At 42.4% G+C, this 20,298-nt stretch overlaps 1 protein-coding gene across 2 annotated transcripts; it reads right to left on the bottom strand.

Moving 5' to 3' along the window:
* Positions 1 to 2,804: 2,804 nt before the first annotated feature.
* Positions 2,805 to 11,303, bottom strand: LOC123412068 (transcription factor bHLH68-like). Of its 2 annotated transcripts, XM_045105019.1 has the most exons (9): positions 10,754 to 11,303; positions 10,313 to 10,634; positions 10,060 to 10,137; positions 9,721 to 9,786; positions 8,504 to 8,569; positions 5,898 to 5,987; positions 3,922 to 3,969; positions 3,521 to 3,565; positions 2,805 to 3,365 (listed from the first exon to the last, which is right to left on the bottom strand). In XM_045105019.1, the coding sequence occupies exons 1-9, from the start codon at positions 11,035 to 11,037 to the stop codon at positions 3,210 to 3,212; spliced, it is 1,155 nt and encodes a 384-aa protein (XP_044960954.1). In that variant the 5' UTR covers positions 11,038 to 11,303; the 3' UTR covers positions 2,805 to 3,209. The 2 variants fall into 2 exon arrangements, with proteins under 2 accessions (XP_044960954.1, XP_044960955.1); XM_045105020.1 differs by lacking the exon at positions 5,898 to 5,987 and having other exon boundaries at positions 10,754 to 11,301.
* Positions 11,304 to 20,298: the final 8,995 nt, after the last annotated feature.

Raw genomic sequence — 20,298 nt, 5'->3', positions numbered from 1 at the left:
ACCGTTAGAGGGGTGGATGTTACCACGAAGGCACACCAACGCCACGAAGGCTCACCCTATTCTACCTTTGAGATAACTCCACGAAGGCGTTTCTCAACCACTAGTGGTAAGCCTTGAGGTGGCTTCCAAACCTTCACAAACTTTCCCGGGGAAATCACAATGGTTTGATTCCTCTCCGAAGACTCCTACCGCCTAGGAGTCTTCAACCTCCAAGAGTAACAAGATCACGGGGATTGCTCAAAACTTGTTCAAATCACAAATCACTTTGGCGGAGAGCAGGAGAAGGAGACGGTCTATCTTTTGATTGGAACAACACTCAAAGGGACTCACAAATGCTCTTGGGCTCTAAGATTGAGTGTAGACAAGAGTGAGTGAGAAGAAAGGTGTTCTTGTATGTGTCTAGTTGTGTTGGACACCCTCTCACCAAGTGGGAGGGGGTATATATAGTGGGGAGTGTAAAACAGCCGTTGGGGACACTTTAAGTCACACAGGGGTCGGACATCCGGCAGTTCACGGATGTCCGAACGTACACAAGGAGTCGGACGAGGGCTGTAGATATGTCTGGAATCAGTGTGGAGTTGAACAGGGACCGGACGTCCGAAGAAGGCCGGAAGTCCGGGTTATTCGACTCAAACTTCTGTGGTGCAAGATTCCGGATTTCCGAAAGGAAACGGACGTCCGGCCCTCGGACGTCCGGAGGGAGCCGGAAGTCCGAGTTATATGGCTCAAGTTCTTCTGGTGCAGAGCTTCGGATTTCCGAAGCTGGTCGGTCGACCGGCCCTCGGACGTCCGGAGGGAGCCGGAAGTCCGAGTTATATGGCTCAAGTTCTTCTGGTGCAGAGCTCCGGATTTCCGAAGCTGGTCGGTCGTCCGACCCTCGGACGTCCGGAGGAGGCCGGATGTCCGAGGCATTAGTTCTGTTTTGAGATAAGAGCAGAGTAGTGAAGATGTGGTATGAGCAGAAAAGTAGAGATGTAGTATGAGCAAATTCATCGCAAAACCTGTGATCCCCTCTTAATAGTGCGGGATCCCTATACTCAAGAATAGTAAACTTTAAAGGATAGTCTACATCATCTTTTCTCAATCCCGAGCCTTCTTGACATATAAGTCCCGATCTTCTCAGACCACCTTGGCACATAATTCTCAATCTACTAAAGTACTTGCCATCCTGAGATACACTCAACAAATAGGATTAGTTTCCTATGTATGTGTTGTCATTAACACCAAAAGTCGATTAGGGGCGTGACATGCACTTTCAGTTGTGAAGTGCTTTTGTTTGTTGCCCTGTGCTTCGCATATGGTCTTGACAAATGCAACCCACTAAGGATAGATGACATCGGCAAGATAGTATCCATGTTGTAATCTCTACCGTTGACGGTGTAGTTGCATGACGGTGATTCCCCATTGCAAAGCCTCCTGAACACCAGAGATTGTTGAAGCACGTTGATGTCATTGTGATAACCCGACATTCCAAAGAAAACATACGAAATCAATAAGTCATGTGATGCCACCGCTTCTAGTATGATGGTGGCCTCTCTGGTATGACCTTGACACATTCCTCACAAACCTTTGGGGAAGTTTTTCTGCTGCCAATGCATTCAATCAATTGATCCCAACATTCCTGGAAACCCTTTTGCCTCGCCAATAGCCAACAACTTCTCTGTGTCCCATGCATTTGGTTCTCTCACATACTTTGCTCCAAACACCTTCACCACACAACATGGACAAACTTGACAGTGGTGTTCAGTATGCGCTCTCCCCCATCCTGATCATCTCACCGACGACATCTACGGCAGTACCAAGTGCAAGCATTCTTAGAGTAGCCATGTACTTTTGCTAGGCAGAGAAAGATAGTTGACCGCATCAATTCCTTGTGACATTCAAGTAGTCGTTGTGTGCCTCCATTGCGTCCACAGTCCGCAAAACAATGATTTTCACATGCAAAAATGGCGATGAACAAAATGGATCATCTGGGAAAGTTGGGTTTGACTTAAAGTAGTCCTTTTGTAGTAGCTTTGCTCCGGATACCCTATCCCGACCGATCACTCTTCTCCCTTTGATCGAGCCCTTGAAATTGAGGATATGCTACACTTGTCGGCCCATTTCCTCTTGCATGCTCATAAGCATGATCATGTCCACTTCTTCGTCTGAATCTGACGAATCAAAAAAATCTGATCTTCCATCATTTGATCAAGTTCCATCGGTTCAGACTCCTTGCCGGACGAAGCATCGGAATCCATCGTTTCCCCCTAAATTTTTGACAAAATCGAGTCAGACATGTGCATAACACATCCAGCGCAAGGCGGAGCCAGAGAGTTGCCGAACATACCGCGACGTCTTCCGGGCCAGCGACAATGTCCCCCACGGCGAGGATGGGACAAAAGACTGCTCTGTCGGAGCTGACGAAGTAGATACTAGGAACGACGATGGAGCGGCGGAGCTGCAAGAAGGACAACGCGGTGGAAGAAGACAGAAAGAGCAAATGGAAATGGCAATTCTTCCGGATGGATTTGGTGCAATTTACGTGGGGTCAGCTTGTCGGGTCCGCCATGGCGAGCGTGCCCGGATGCGCCTGTGCGCCCCATACCCGTCTCATATTTGGGCTGGATATGAGGGGTGCCAGTCAGCCCGGGCGTTTAAGGCGCCCGATTGGGTCGCAATTTCGTGACTGGTCAGTGACCGGCCGAGCTGACCGAACGTTTGAGATGGGTTTGAGGGGTCCGGTTGTTGAGGCCCCAACGTGGTAGTTTTTGGTTAAACACTCAAAAATCACATATGAGGAGAGGTATAAAACGAGCAGCACATACATATGAAATTCTTTGTTAAATGTTGCACATTGCACTAGTTAAGCAGGGGATACACATTATACATCATCCAACCAGACCAATCCAGACATGCGAGCAGGTGAGACGCATGCTTGCATGCTCACTTACAAGACTTCCGAAGGTGGTTCTAACCAGGTCGCAAACTACGTACCAGTTACGTACACTATCCTCTCTTGGACGTGGACTCATCATTCACCAGCAGACGAATGCACATCAACAATTTTTCAGCGGCATGGGTATGCTGTCGACGCGCGCAATGCAGCCCATGCATGCATGCATGCATGCAAGGCAGCAGGTATGTATCCTGGCACTCCCATACGGACCCTCCATGGCCGGCTCCCGGCAGCTCGGACGGCCGCTTGCATGATCACTAACCCCGTTCATCTACCGGCCGAACCCCATCCCGAAAGGCGGCGCCACCGTCCAGTAGTCAGCCGGCCCGACGTCGGCGCCGAAGTCCGGCGCGCAGCTCAACGGGATGAGGCAGAGCCCCCTGCTCCGCAGATCGTTCTTAGCTTCCTCGCCGCCGTCTCCATCCTCCTTAATTTCTCACAGCAAATCTTTAATCAGCATCATATATGAATCCATCCATGCATGCATTAAGAAACCACATGAAATCCCTAACCGTATCTACATAATGCATGCAAGCAGAAGTAAACTATATATGTAAAAGCACATGATGGAGTGATGAGAACCTGGTCGGGGGCTCCTCTCTTCCTCGTGGCATTGCCATGTAGCAGCTGCTCGTGATCAAGTAAGTAACCGATTAATTAATTGATAACCGCGTCAAAAGGCAGCACTGCTACTGTACTGTTAGTGACCAAAAGCAATAGCTAGCTTTGCAGTGATATGAAATGGCTAAAGGTGTAAAGATAGAGACAAGTACTGGCCCTTGTTGCTGCATGATTAACTTTCCCGGATTTGTTTTATAGGAATGCTTTTTTGCATGCACAGACTAGCTAAAGGCTCCCTTTGGAAAGAAAAGGATCATCTTTTCTACGTACGTGCTTTACTTAACTGATCAGCCGACCGTGGATCCCATAAAAAGAAAGGATAATTATTAAGGGTATCATGATCAATGAGTAGTTAATAATACCTGGCCAGGCTCTTCAGGAAATATGCTGCTCCTTTCTCTCTGTTGCACCTGTAAAAAATGATAGTTTTATGAAGGGAATGAGCCACCATTTATATTGACAAGAATATACTTCCTCCTTTTTTTTATTGACCCCACATATTAGCTTTGTCTAAAGTTAATTTTTTTAATGATTGGCAAAGTTTGTAGAGAGAACAATATGAACACTTAAGATAACAAATTTATATGATGTGAAATATATTCAATAGTAAATCTAACGGTAGATTATATATTGCCTATGCTAATATTTCTTGTATAGATTTGATCAAAGTTTATGCTATTTGACTTCAGACAAAGTTAATACACAGAATAAATAAAACAGGAGGAGTACTAATATTGGTTGGTCAGGCATGAAGCTTTGTCAATATACCTTTATGGAAAGAGATCACAATCTTCAAGATAAGATCGATGCTTTTTCTAAATATATCATTCGCACAGGATTTGTTAATACGTGTCGTTCTGCCAGTGCCAGATAATCTAATCTAATTAGCAGTAGAGATCGCAGACTCGGTGCAGGTGTCAGGTCATGGATCACAAGTGTAATATTCCGAACCCGGCAAATATCATGCAGACGGCTATACAACGCGGGCAGTGTATATATTGGACGTGCGTAATTAGCCAACGATTGGTTAGGTGACACAAATGGTGCATGGCTAGGTTTTTGCAAAGATGTGAACTATGCATGCATGTTGTAAGCTTAAGCCGGCCGTCAAATGCATGCATGCATGCAAGCAAGGGCGCACTGTAGAAGTTTCAACGGAAACACCCAAAAGAAAAATATGAATCCTCGCTGCCAAGAACATACATACAACAAGTGTACTGTACAAGTTGAGAGTCGGACAAAATAGGCACGCCAAATGGTAGTTGACAACGTACGTGCTTTCATATCTGGTACAGTACAAGTGTACTGTACCAAGCGCTTGTCATTTGCATTTGCTCTTATGTTTTGGTTAAAATCTGGGAGATGCACTCACAAGCTCTATTCCGAAACCAGGAAAATGTAATGCCATGAACAAATGCTAGCATAATACTACTCATCTTATCGTGGACAGAGATATTTTTCAACATTCAAACTGTCTCGAATATAAATGTTCGACCACGAGATCTTGTGAACGTAAGCACATACTCCCTCCGTTACTAAATATAAGTCTTTTAAGAAATTTCATTAGATGACTACATACGAAATAAAATGAGTGAATATACACTCTAAAGTATATCTACATACATTCGTATGTAGTCCTCTAGTAGAATCTCTAGAAAGACTTATATTTAGGAACGGAGGGATTATATACTTCATTTGTCCACAACTAAGTTGACTCAACTCTGTATTAAATCACTACTTCCTCTGTTTTTAAATATAAATCTTTTCAGAGATTTTACTAACGACTAGGTATGAATCAAAATGAATGAATCTATACTCTAAAATATATTTATATGCATCTATATATATATATATAGTCCGCTAATATAATCAGTAAAACAACTTATATTCAAGAAAGGAGGAAGTATTTATTTTTAGGACGAAAGGAGTAGTATGTTGGCAGAGAACCATTGATGAGGGTTCAGTCCCAACTAGGCGAGTATTCAGAGAATGCTTTCGCCCTTGTTGACCAAGGCAGGCGGCCTTGCTCACCAGATACGGACAGGGAGAGCAGAAAGATGTGGAAAGATGCGACGCGCGCGTGAAGGCGCGCAGATACGAGACGAGCGTTTAATCATCACCTGGAGGCGGGCATGCACCTGCGCTGCCACATACTAGCGCGCAGCTGCTAGCTAGCGAGCCAACCTCGGGAATTGTGCTCGCACGCAGCAGCCACAAGCCACAAGCCCCAGCAGCCAGCAGGCCTGCACCGTTGCATGCAGCGCAGCGCAGCGCTACGACCGACCGACCTCGCGTTAAATCGGAGAGCAGGAGAGGAGCGCTCGGTAGGAGGACTCACGCTGGCCTGGTGCCGCTGCTTGGAGCCGCCGGAGCCCCCTCCTCCGTCGCCGCCGCCGCCGCCGCCCGGCTGGTACGGCGAGCTCAGGCCCTGCATGCATTCGCACAGGAGATCATATCAGTCGTCGATCAGCGGGTCAACCAGGCTCTCGATCGGTCGTAACGCAACCGATGAATTCACAGCCGGGCTGAGGAAGAGGAACGGCGCGCGCACAGGGAATATGTGTATGCATGCACGGCGCGTTTGTGATGCACTGATGCCCAGCCCAAGCGGCCAAGCCACGCACACTGTTCCTGAAGAGATTTTGCATCTTCGCGCGCGGCGACCAGCTGACTGCGGCGTATGCATGCATGCATGCATGCGTGCGTGCGTGCGTGCGGGGGCGGGCGGGCGCATGCGCGCAGCTTTTACGAGAACACACATCGCGTTGTTTACCTGCCTCTTTTTGTTTCACTCGCCTGGCTCCTTGCGCAGGATCCATCATCCATTAGATCACAAATTCACTATACTATACTCTATACATGCATATATTGCGGCAAGCAAATAGGTAAAACATCTACAGTCGTTGTCCTTGTACGCATTTCTACTTGATGCTTTTTACACAGCATTAGTGGTTGTTGTACTCTTACACAGCATTAGTGATTGTTGTACTCTTAGATGCTTTTTTTTTCGGCCTCTGCGTCGAGTGAGGTTGTCTTACATGATGCAACGTGGATTTGCCAAGTGGCATGATTCATGGTCGTCCATCACCCCACATCTCCTCCCTTGCAAGTGCCGCCTCCTCCTCCTGGCGCCTTGTATCGCTCTTTTTTTTTTCTGTTGCTTTTGTGCATGCTTTTGTTATTACCCTAGCATGCTATATATTCTGCTACTTTTCGAACTCGTGCTTGCATGATGTATGAACTCCGGTGGGTATTTTATTTATAGAGAGAGGAAGATGCTTCTTTTGTTTTTATTTACTCAGCATATTAGCTTTGATTTAGTCAAAGTTTATAAAGTTTGACCAAGTCTATAAAAAACAAGCTATAATTTTACAAGAACATATATATGATATGAGAATATATTGAATGATGATCGTAATGTTATTGATTTCATATTCTGGATGTTAATAATTTTTTATATAAACTTGATCAAAGTTTACAAAGTTTGACTCGAGACAAAGCTAAAATATTAAGTCAATAAAAACGGAGATGGTACCTATTATGAGATTCATCACACAAAGCCAGCTTGGAAAAAAATAACAAATTGTTTGCACCTAGCCTATTGTGTATTTTCTCGTTAGTTTTGGACCCTTCCATCAACTTGTTTTGTTGCAGTAATGCAGATCATAGTGTCAGTGGCTCGCTCATACTTGACACCCATTTTCGTGGCGATAGTGCTTGCTAGGTTTTATCCCCAAGTTGCTTAGCTTTTGAACATGCTCTAGAACTACCGATGTGGCAGTTTTCCAGAGCATGTTACGGAGCTTCCCAACTTTCCCACGGTGATATTACAAAAACATCCAACTATAGATGTTATTTTTTCACAATCCATTTAGTATAAGTTTGTTGCAGATAAACACCACATATTGTGTTATCAGCTGCAAGTACCAATGAGCTATGGTTTACCTTAATGGACCTAATTTTTTATCCGCGCGGGGGGGGGGGGGGGGGGGGGGGCTAGCTTGTAAGTGCAATGTGGTAAAAACTAGCCACATTACGAATTTCTAATCAATTTCAAAATAAGAGGCATTCTTCAGTACACTCTCCCTATTTTTCTAAATAAAAACAGAATGTAAATCCTACATGTACCAAGTCCACATTTTATATTCAGGAGTCATCCGCTTTTATTTATTTAACACATTCAATTTTGGTTCAAAATTCATTTTTAAATCAAAATTACAAGCAAGGTCTACCTATTAAAATTCATGTCAACCAAGTTGGACGATGAATTTGTATATATAGTTGTTCCAAACATGCAAAGTATATAGTTTGTGCAAAACCCGACCCCACTCGATGGTTTCTACAATTTCCCCTCTTCCCATTTTGCTAAACTAAACGTTGTACTAGTTGGGCAAATGCTAAGGCCTTATTTGGTTCAAGGGTAGGAATACCATAAGGAATATGAAACTTGTAGGAAATGAGATGTCCTTTGGTTCACATCAAAATAAATTTTCCATTGAGTCTAGGCTCAGGTTTATTTTTCAAAGGAAGTGTAGGATAGGAAGAATTTCTCCATAGTAATAGGAGTCTATTCCTACAGAACAAAGGACAGTAAATGAATTTTTTTCTCGAAAAATCTTATCCTACAAAATTCGTCCAAACCAAAGGAGACCTAAGAAGTACGCAATTTGTAACTTATAATATGAGATATTTTTGACAATAGATTACAGAGGGAGTATTCGGGGATTGGGCAAAATAAAACAATAACGAACTGCCCACAGTAGTAACCTAGCCAGCTATGAGCATCTGCTACTGGCTATAGGAACGTAAAGTTAGCTCCTGTGTCCATAGCAATGGAGCTGTCGCCGAAAGAGGATGAATAACAACGGAACAATTGCATGCATGTCTATACGCTGTATGCTTTATATGTGATGTATCATGAATGTACTTGAGAAAGAGAGGCACCTCAATTTGACCGTGTAGGAATCTGATGTACCCAATGGCTTCAAGGAGTACAGACGCAGTGTCAGTCTGGCAAAAAAGAGAGGTTAGCCCATGTCAGGATCTCTTTTTTGTATTGTTCTATGGGACAATGGATCTTCTTTCTTTAAGTCCAATCCCAGTCCAGCATCACAGCCAGAAAAAAAGACAACACCGTATGCATATCTTACTTCCATTGGAAGAATATTGTGAAACTAAAGTTGTAAAATATTTTTTCTATTGAGGGTGCAAGGAAGCAAAGTTCGTAAAATTATACTCCACGTGGTAGAAAGATTAATGTTTCATAATAAATAAACCAACTGTCTCAGATTAGTTTCTGGAGATGTGATAATTTAATAACCTACTCCCTTCGTGATGGTTTAGAAGACACCGTTAAATTTACGTGCGTTTTCATGATAAACAAGGTTTAAGACGCCAACGTAATTACTCCTACCAATTAGTAATACTACTCATGTATGCATGTGCCGTGTTAATTTCTCAGCTCATTAGGCGCATGAGTATTGTTGATGCTATTTTTTAGCCCATCTCACAATCAATCGATGACTACATAGATTTAAGAGATTTTTCAAACACGCTTTCTAAACCGTGACAGAGGGAATACTTATTTTCACCACCAACAATATTAACACCACTCTATGCACAAGATTGAATTCAAGGTCATCGATTTTTTCGTACTGTAGAAATATAAGACCACTTATATGTGTGACAATAGTTTGTGGTGTATCGAATGCCAGCATCATGGATTAATCATTCCCCGTACATTTAACAGTAGATCCGAGCAGGGAGAAAGAACATTAAACATTATAATTAGTTATATACTCCCTCCGATCCATATTAATTGTTGTTGATTTTGTACAAGTATCATTGTCTGCCGGGGTTTCAACCTTCTTTTCAAACAAAAAAACACATAATGTTGTCCTATCCGTTGTTTTTTAACTCGTTTCTTCTCTTGGACTGGCGATCTATTCATGGACAAGAAACGATACAGTATAGCTGCTTATTTATATGATGTTCTAATTATCTTGTCACAAGTAATTTCCCCACACCAATAGATATATATATATATATATATGGTGCTACTTTCAATGGATTCATTAATAATAGTTACTGATCGAGGGTAGCTAGGATGTACTGATATGGTGAAACTTGTAGCCCTGAAGAGGACACGTTGTGATAGATACCTTCCCAAATGGGGAGACGAGCTGGTGAAGGGCAGTTATTCTATCCCCTAGCTTCTCCTTTCTCACCTGAGCAAAAGACCAAGCAAAAGATACTAAAAATGCCATCATTCCACGCGATGCCTGTCTCAGCTTCTCTCTCACTCCACAATGATTCCATGCCTGTCCGTTTCAGCATACATGCATATGCTTCGATGCTTGCTTGCTCTGAACGACTGGACCAGCATGCTCATTGAGAGAGAGAGAGAGGGAGAGAGAGAGAGAGAGAGCCAGGTAGAGAGAGGGAGGGAGGGAGGGAGAGAGAGAGCGAGAGGGAGAGAGAAAGAGAGAGAGAGAGAGGACCTTAACAGTAGATTGAGCCGGGGAGGGTTCTTGGGTCCTAGCCTTCTTGAAAGCTGCTCCAGATGCTGTGCTCGTGCACTAGGGGAACACAAAACAATGGAACAAAGTTACTAATCTTTCATTTGGTCAAGCTTAACTAATTATCACACGATTATCGTCGCAAAAATTATCCTACTGTAGTGAAACTTGCATTCTTGACTCGGACTACCGGATTAATTCACCTTAATTTTTCACTCGAGCTGGTAAATGATACCTCACGTGGCGAGCCGTTGTTTGAGAAGTCCAACATGTTGTTTCCGAGGGAGGTGGTGGAGGTGATGGAGGAAGCTTGCTGCTGCAGGGTGTTGTGGTAGTGCTGAACACCCCTGGACCATGGAGATGGAGAGGACATTGCCAATTGGAACTCATCACCAGCTAGGCTGCTCCCATGCCGAGCGGTGTTGCTGTAGATGTGGCCGGCGGCGCTGCTCCCATCACCTTCTTCCCCTTCTCCGGTGGTTGTAGCAGGAAACAACGCCTGGCCTTCCAAAGCTTTGTGCCTCACCTCATCATTTGCTAATTGACCATTTGTTGCCCTATCAAAAAGATAACAGGTTAATCAAACGCACACACACACACACATACACAAGGGGGGAGAGAGAGGAGGGGGGGGGGGGGGGGGGGGAGTGAGGGAGGGAGGGAGAGAGAGAGATACATGAAGTGGTTCCATGGATCTTGGAGCTGAAGAACTTGATTGCTGTTGCTGCTGTCGTGCCAAGGCGCAGTGCTGTTTGTAGGCAGTGGATAGTGATTCGAGAGGAGCAGAGACGAAAACGAATTGATCGGGGAGGAGCAGATTGATGTGCTGGTGGAGGCCAAGGAAACAGAAGGATTGTTCTGCTCAAAGGGAGGCCTCAAATTATTCATGCTCCGCCATCCATGGCCTTCCCCCATCTCCCCCACCAGTGGTGATGATCCGTGGACGAGCCCCCTATCCATATCCTCCGATATACTAGCTCTCTCTCCCCCCACAAAGCAACAACAAGCACCCACTGGCCCAACTCTCCCTACCTCCCTCCCTCCCCCCCTCCCTCTCTCTCTCTGTTGCTTGTGAACAAGCTCCACGATTCTCTACAGAGGTCAACCTTTAGAGAGAGGAGGAGAAAGCATGTGAGCCTTTGGAGAAGACAGGGAATCTCATGGCACCAGAAGAGCTACACCTTTTCTTTTTTGAATGGGGAGGAGCTATACTTGGTGGAGTGGAAGAAACTTGAAAGAAGCCATGTGTTTTATTTTGCCTTTCCTCACACCGCCCACCTTTACTTGCGTTCTCTTTCGGGGCAGGCGGCTTTTTTCTGCTCCGCCTGCTTTCTTCCAATTTCCTGCTTTTGCTTCGGTGAAGAAATGGGTCGAGGAAAGTTGAAGTGTTTCATCTAGCAGGCTTTAAGCGTGGTCATACTAAAAGATGCTTTTACAATTATTGTCGAAAAAGGTTTTTTTTTGTTGATTAACAGATGAGTTGTGGATGTTTCAGAATGCTATTCCCGTGAAAAAAATCGGACATTTCTTAAAAAGAGTTAACATTTTTAAAACTTGCATAAAACACTTTTTAGTGAAATGGTCGTCATGAATTTGAAAAATATCCGTTGTGTATTCGGAAAGTGTTCACAGTGTATTTAAAAGAATGTTCATTTATAGAACAATTGCATTTACCAAATTGAAAGGAAAAAGTAAATAACAAAAATCAAAGTAAACATAATGAAAAGTGACCCCCCCCCTCGGCCTCCGGCCATCCTACAAAATGGAATCAGAAGAAATCCGAAAGGAAAATTATTCAAAATAACCCAAAATAAGTGGCGTAGAAGGAAAACCAAAAAAAAAATACCCCCCAAAAAGAGAAAACCAGGAGAACTACGGAAAAAATATAATCAAATAAAATCAGCTGCACTCGCAAATGGTAAATTGACCTGTCCACAATTAATGCATCCCGCTGTGTGCTTGCCTTTGACATCTTGCCGCAATGAGCATTACATTGAGATTACCTGCATTCATTAGTAGAAAACTGACCATTCATGTGAAGCACTAGTCCTGGACGGGGTTGGGCCCGGGACTAATAACATTAGTCCTAGCAGACGGGGGGCACGGTCAGGATTAGTCCCGGTTTAAATGAGACCTCTAGTTCCGGTTGGTGATACTAACCGGGACTAAAAGGGTTGCGGCAGGCTGGACTCCTGTGAGCCCCTTTAGTCCCGGTTGGTATCATCAACGAGGACTAAAGATAGGCATTTAGTCTTGGTTGGTATATCCAACCGGGACTAATGTCTTTCCTATATAAAGCTGCTTCGTCCAACTCGAGTCCAAGCTTTCTCTCCCCTATGTTTGCTTTCCCTAGCTCGAGTTGATCATCCTCCATTTTTGTCAAGATTTGTCAAGATTGGCGGCACCCCATCTATCCAAGGGTTCTAAAAGGTTAGCAACTTCATCCTTTCATATCTCATTGCTAGTTTAGCTCGTTTCATGCTCTATAGGTATAGTTATTTGTGAGTTTTAGTTTGGGAGTAATTATGTGGGAGTTTATTTGATTTATATGCAATTTAAGCTTAAATTAACTTCTTAGTTTGCATATGTGTAGGTGTGGTTTATTTAGTGCCTTCCCGTAACCGTCCTCAGCGCCGTCGATCGCACGCATTGTCCCGTGGCCGACACCACCTTGGTGAGCCTCTTGTCCTTATCCTTTTTTAAAATAAATATTTGTATGATTTCGATAGTTACCTGTATAATTTTATTACTTGTACGATTGTTTGTTATATATAACAAAAAAAAACCCCAAAAGAGAAAACCACGAGAACTACGGAAAAAATATAATCAAATGAAATCAGTTGCACTCGCAAATGGTAAATTGACCTGTCCACAATGCATCCCGCTATGTGCTTGCGTGACATCTTGCCGCAATGAGCATTACATTGAGATTACCTGCATTCATTAGTAGAAAACTGACCATTCATGTGGAGCACTAGTCCCGGACGGGGTTGGGTCCGGGACTAATGTGAACATTTGTCCTAGTTTCAACGGCTAAAAGCGGACGGGGGCACGGTCAGGATTAGTCCCGGTTCAAATGAGACCTCTAGTCCCGGTTGGTGATACTAACCGGGTCTAAAGGGGTTGCGGCAGGCTCGGCCCCTGTGAGCCCCTTTAGTCCCGGTTGGTATAATCAACGAGGACTAAAGATAGGCCTTTAGTCTCTGTTGATATATCCAACCGGGACTAATGTCTTCCCTATATAAAGCTGCTTCGTCCAGCTCGAGTCCAAGCTTTCTCTCCCCTATGTTTGCTTCCCCTAGCTCGAGTTGATCATCCTCCATTTTTGTCAAGATTTGTCAAGATTGGCGACACCCCATCTATCCAAGGGTTCTAAAAGGTTAGCAACTTCATCCTTTCATATCTCATTGCTAGTTTAGCTTGTTTCATGCTCTATAGGTATAGTGATTTGTGGGTTTTAGTTTGGGAGTGGGAGTTTATTTGATTTATATGCAATCTGAGCTCAAATTAACTTCTTTGTTTGCATATGTGTAGGTGTGGTTTATTTAGTGCCTTCCCGTAATCGTCCTCAGCGCCGTCGATCGCACGCGTTGTCCCGTGGCCGACACCACCTTGGTGAGCCTCTTGTTCTTATCCTTTTTGTGAAATAAATATTTGTATGATTTAGATAGTTACCTGTATAATTTTATTACTTGTATGATTGTTTGTTATATATAGTGCCATGGTTTTAATATCTGTCCCCGTCGGCTCTCGTCCGTTTTATGATTCAGATGTAGTATATTATCTTTTATAACTATTTGTTTTATTTCGTGTTTATGACAATTATGCCTACCAAGTTGACATAGATATTTTTATCTAGGAGGTATGTGAACCGGAAATTGTAACCGACCCTCTTGTCGAGAAGTTAAATTAGTTGAAAAAGAAAACAATTATTTGAAAGAAAAATTGAAAAGAATTGAAGAAGAGAAGATGAAATTGGAGTTGTATGTTGTCGATGTCGTCGATGATCACAAGATCAAGATGGATGCAATGCGCTTGAAGATTAGAAAGATTAGAAAATATGCCATTAATAAAGAGGCTTGGTATCATTATGTTGTTGGATCAATTATTACCTTAGTTGCGATTTTGATCGCATTTGTTGTTGCATTTAAATGCTTTAGATAGTTGTATGTTATTTTATGAGAAGTATGTATGAACTCTATGTATATATTTTTGCAGTAATAACATTTGGTTACTACTCTACTTTGGTTTTAATGTGATGAACTTGTATTAATTTGGTCACTTCGATGTTGTGTAATGAAGATGAACCAACAATGGATGTACGATGACCGACGCTCTCCCGAGTTCATTAATGGCCTGCATAATTTTATGCATGTGGTTGAGGCAAGCAAGTGGAATGATTTTATGTGTTGTCCATGTGTTATCTATAAGAATAATAAGGATTACTCTACCTCAAAAATCCTTCACATCCACCTGCTTCATTCCGGTTTCATGTCCGGCTATAACTGTTGGACGAAGCCCGAAGAAAGGGTTATAATGGAAGACAATGAAGAAGAAGAGTATGATGACAACTATTCTAGGTTCCCTGAATATGATGGTACTACAATAGAGGAAGCTGAAGAAGAGGCATTAGATGAGCTCGTTGATGATCTTGGTCGAGCCATTGTTAATGGACGGAGAAACTGCGATAATGAAAAGGAGAGGTTGAAGTTGGAGTGCATGTTAGAGGATCACAAAAAATTGGTGTACCCAAATTGCGAAAATGACAAGAAAAAGCTGGGTACCACACTGGAATTGCTGCAATGGAAGGCAGAGAATGGTGTATCTGACAATAGATTTGAAAAGTTGTTGAAAATGATAAAGAAGATGCTTCCAAAGGATAACAAATTGCCCGCTAGTACGTATGAAGCAAAGAAGGTTGCCTGCCCTCTAGGATTATCGGTGCAGAAGATAAATGCATGCCCTAATGACTGCATCCTCTACCGAAGTGAGGAATATGAGAATTTGAATGCATGCCCAGTGTGTGGTGCATTGCGCTATAAGATCAACCGCGATGGAACTGCTGATGTTGAGGGAGAGCGCCCCAGGAAGAGGGTTCCTGCCAAAGTGATGTGGTATGCTCCTATATTACCATGGTTGAAATGTTTGTTCCAAAACAAAGAGCATGCCAAGTTGTTGCAATGGCACAAAGAAGAACGTAGGAAAGACGCGATGTTGAGGCTACCCGCTGATGGGTCGCAGTGGAGAAAAATCAAGAGAGAGTTCCCGGGCTTTGCAGTTGACGGAAGGAACTTATGGTTTGGTCTAAGTACAAATGTTATGAATACTTTTGGGGAGAAGACCTGCAATCATAGCACCTAACCTATGACTCTATGTATCTATAACCTTCCTCCTTGGTTGGGCATGAAGAGGAAGTTCATTATGATGCCAGTGCTCATCCAAGACCCTAAGCAACCCGACAACAACATTGACGTGTACCTAAGGTCATTAGTTGAAGAACTTTTATAGTTGTGGGATAAAAATGTGTACGTGTTTGGGATGAGAACAAACAGAAGGAATTTGACCTACGAGCGTTGATGTTTATAACCATCCATGATTGGCCTGCTCTTAGTAACCTTTCAGGACAGACAATAAAGGGATACAATGCATGCACGCACTGTTTAGATGAGATTGAAAGTATATATTTGGATAAATGTAAGAAGAATGTGTAGCCGAGACATCGTCGATTTCTTCCGATCAAGAATCTCTTAAGAAGCAAAGGCAAGCATTTCGAAGGTGAGGCAGATGACCGGAAGAAGCTTGGCCACCTTACTCATGATGATATATTTGATATGGTCAAGGATTTAAAAGGAATCTTTGGAAAGGGTCCTGGCGGACAATCTGTATCCGAATGATACTAATAGACACACACCCATGTGAAAGAAGAAATCTATATTTTGGGAGCTACCCTATTGGAAATACCTAGACGTCCGCTCTGCAATCGAAATGATACACGTGACGAAGAATGTTTGCGTGACCTGGCTAGGATTCTTGGGCATGTGTGGGAAGACAAAAGATACACCGGAGGAATGATAGGACCAACAACGTTTGAACGAAAAAGACGGCATGCATCCAAAGCAGTATCAAGTTCGTGCCGGCTACGCTCTTACCAAAGAAGAGAATGAAATATTTTTTGAATACCTAAGCAGTATGAAGGTCCCGACTGGCTTCTCGTTGAATATAAAGTGAATAATAAATATGGCAGAGAAAAATTCCAAAACCTAAAGTCTCATGACTGCCACATGATTATGACGCAATTACTTTCGGTTGCATTGCGGGGGATTCTACCGGAAAATGTTCGAGTAACCATTATGATGCTATGTGCATTCCTCAATGCAATTTCTCAGAAGGAAATCGATCTAGAAATCCTACCAAGGTTACATAATGATTTGGTCCAATGTCTTGTCAATTTTGAGTTGGTGTTCCCACCATCCTTCTTCAATATTATGACGCACGTCCTAGTGCACCTAGTCGAAGAGATTACCATTCCGGGTCCTGTATTTGTACACAATATGGTCCATCTAAGAGGTTAATGGGAGTCTTAAAGAAATATGTTCATAACCGTGCTAGGTCAGAAGGAAGCATCTCCAAGGGCTATGGAACAGAGGAGGTTATTTAGTTTTGTGTTGACCTTATTCCTGACCTTAAGCTGTTTGGTGTTCCTCAATCGCGACATATGAGGGAAGACTGAGTGGAAAAGGCGCGCCAGGAAAGAAAGCAATAATAAGTATGGACGGGCATTATTTCACTCAAGCACACTACAGAGTTCTACAAAATTCCACCTTGGTGGCTTTGTATATCAAGGAATACATGGATATTGTACGCTCCAAGAACCCGAAGCAGTCTGGCTCCTCGATTAAACATACACACATGGCGACTTTTGGCGGTTTGTTGCAAACACATCTCATGAATAACACCATGTTGGAGATCAAGTGTACTTGTTGTCAAAGTCAACATCTTCGACTATATTGACTTTCAAAGGGTACAAGATAAATGGAAATACATTTTATACGATCGCCCCACATAAAAAGAGCACCAAAACAAACAGTGGTGTCCGCTTTGATGCAAGAAAAAACAATTCGAAAATGACACATATTATGGTTACATAAAGGAGATATGAGAACTTGACTATAGACCTTCTTGTAAGGTCCCTTTGTTTCGGTGCAAATGGATCAATCTGACAGGAGGAGGGGTAAAGGTAGACCCGCAGTATGGAATGACAACAGTGGATCTAAAAAGTCTTGGGTACACAGACGAACCATTCGTCCTAGCCAATGATGAGGCTCAAGTTTTTTATGTGAAGGACATGTCTACAAACTAAGAAAAAGAAAAGATAAGGAAGAGAATACATCATATGATGAGTCAAAAGTGCCACATAGTTCTTTTAGGGTAAAGAAACATTGTGGAAGTGGAGCACAAGACAGACATGAGAGAATATTATAATAAGGTTGATGAAATTCCTCCGTTCACAGTGAACACTAACCCAAGCATCTTGTTAAATGATGAAGATTCTCCATGGTTACAACGCAATCATAAGCAAGGGACATACGCGAAGAAAAAGTTTGATACCCCAAGATCCCACTCTGGGATGTGGTCGGCTTCACCGTCATCATTTTTTCTCTAGCGAGTTTCCAAACTTATAGCTAGAAAGTCCCACTTTGGACAAATCGGAGGGAATCTTTGTAAGAGTTAGGGTATATATGTGTTTTGGCTGTTCCTAGGGGTTACCCTAACAAAACCGAGCAAAAAAGTTCCACTTTGCTACCCCCTTCCGGCGCTGGTACCGGGCGTAGACGTATAACTCTAGTTTTTCTCTAGTGGGGCTAGGGTTTCGCTCGAGGTGGACTCCCGAGCTTCGAAATCCAACCAAAAATATGAATGTGTAGGTTATGTTAAGACAAACCATTTGACATCTTATTTGATCCATTTGTCTTAACAAAACTGAAGATATGAATTTTTAAAGTTTAAAATAATGTCTGGAATTACTATATTTAATTAATAAGTGCAAAATTAGTTATGCCACTTGCTGTGAAAACGGTACTAGTCGATAGAAATCTTCAAGATGAATCCACATAAATTTGAATCAACTCATTTGGTTTAGTTAACAAATTTTTATGCATTTTACAAGAATTAATTTCAATCTATAAAATTGAATCTTTCAAATAATTTCTTCAAAATGAAAGTTAATTGAAAGACACCTTTAGTCCCGGTTGCGACACTAGCCGGGACTAAAGGTTTCAGCTCCCGCGCGAAATTTTGGCCACCGAAAAGGTTGGCCTTTAGTCCCGGTTCATCGCTGGAGCTAGAACTAAAGGACCTTTAGTCCCTGTTCGTGACTGGAGCCGAAACTACAAGTCGTGGGTATATAACTTCCGGGACTTGGTGTCTCTGTTCCCGCCATCGCCCGGGAGAAGGAACATAACTATGCCGCTAGGCTGTCGGATTTCACCGCCGTTTCGTCATCGTTCTCCGGCGATCCACACGTCGCTTGGTGCCCCGTCTCTGATCCACACACGCCGGCTCCGGTTGAGGTACTCCCTCCGTCCCGAAATTCATGTCAAAGCACTCATTCCTCTCTTCCTCATTCCTCTCTGGCCGACCGGCGCCGCCTATGCCGCTCCCCTACGCGCAACTCCATGTCGCATGGGCCTTCTCTCACTCCCCCGAGCCAGCGCATTCTCCCTTGCACTCATCACCGGTGCTCTCTTTGATCTGCAGATTCTCTGATGTACTTAACTTAAACTGAATATAAAGTCTGTTTAAAAGTCAGTCACCAGATTTGAATATAAACTTTATCTAAAACTGAAATTGAAACACATGTTGTAGTAAAAATTCAGTCTAAAAGTGAATTAAAAATTCAATATTAGAGCTTGGCTCCTCATGTGCATGCATGTAAAGTGTACTGCAACCTTAGTGCAAGCAAGCAAGTTTAAAATTCAATCTAGAAGTCAGTCTAAATGTGAGTTCAAGTGATGTGAATAAAAAAAATTGGAGTAAAAAATTGGTCTAAAAGTTAGTTAAAGTTTGAGTTTTAGAGAGTTGGGTTTTTATTCCAAGCAAGTTCTTTAATGTCATACAATAACTTTCAGTTTGTAAAAGTAAGAAGTGTATTTTCCATTTTGAAACTAAGTAGTGTATTTTGAATTTTGATGGAAAATCAGTCTAGACTGCATTTAATCTGAATTTGGTTAACAAACGAGATAAGAGAAAAATTAGACTGCATGGAGTAGTGAAAAATTCACTTAACAAACTAGACTGCATTTAATCTGAATAATATTGGAGGTACTCCATTTTTGTAGAGATTGCACACCATTTTTGGAATTAATCCACAACATCATCTGTAGATTAGTGGTCCTAAATTGCAACCGTATAGCTACAAGTCCTTAATTATATGTGGGTTTATTGAATGATTGATTGGGCTTATTGAATGCATTCTAATTTAAATACTAAATTGTTTTATCTTTTTTCTAGATTAGTTAAGCTATGGACGATAGCGGCAGATACCGTGAAGTGGAGATCTTCGACATCATAAGCTCCTCCCAAAAGCAAGAGAATGAACAAGATGACGGCTCACAATTTCTGAACGACTCCGGTGAGGGACTTGAGCAAGAACCAAAATGAAGGGCAAACAAACAATGATGGCAAATAAAATGTTAGAATATTAACAAAGTCCGGCGAGGTATATCTATATTAAGCCTCTTGTAATCATTAGATGTATTAATTGATATATATATATATATATATATATATATATATATATATATATATATATATATATATATATATATATATATATATATATATATACACGAAAATTTCTTCTTTTAGCACTTCGGATAGAGCCAACATCCTAGAAGGGTACGTGGACAGGCCAAAAAGTTGGGCGATGACATAAAGTTCAACATCGATGAAGTCGAAGAAGATGGCGAACCAATTTCTCCTGAATAGAATGCCCGTAAATTTATAAATCAATGAGAATTTATTGTTACGGACAACATCCCGATCACCATTCGAGAATGAAATAAGCCAACGGTAGATCGAGGAGTTAGTTATGTCAACGAAAGATCGAAAAATTTGCTTTGGGATACGCTCATGTCACATTTAAAGATGGTGAAATGTCATGTGTAGTCGACGTTCACATGACACCACTAAAGGAAGCAACAACATACATATCATAAAAAT

Source organism: Hordeum vulgare, chromosome 7H (assembly GCF_904849725.1).
Source record: "Hordeum vulgare subsp. vulgare chromosome 7H, MorexV3_pseudomolecules_assembly, whole genome shotgun sequence".
NCBI lineage: Eukaryota > Viridiplantae > Streptophyta > Magnoliopsida > Poales > Poaceae > Hordeum > Hordeum vulgare.
Note: the sequence above shows the minus strand (reverse complement) of the source record. Positions and strands in the feature narration are given on the sequence as shown.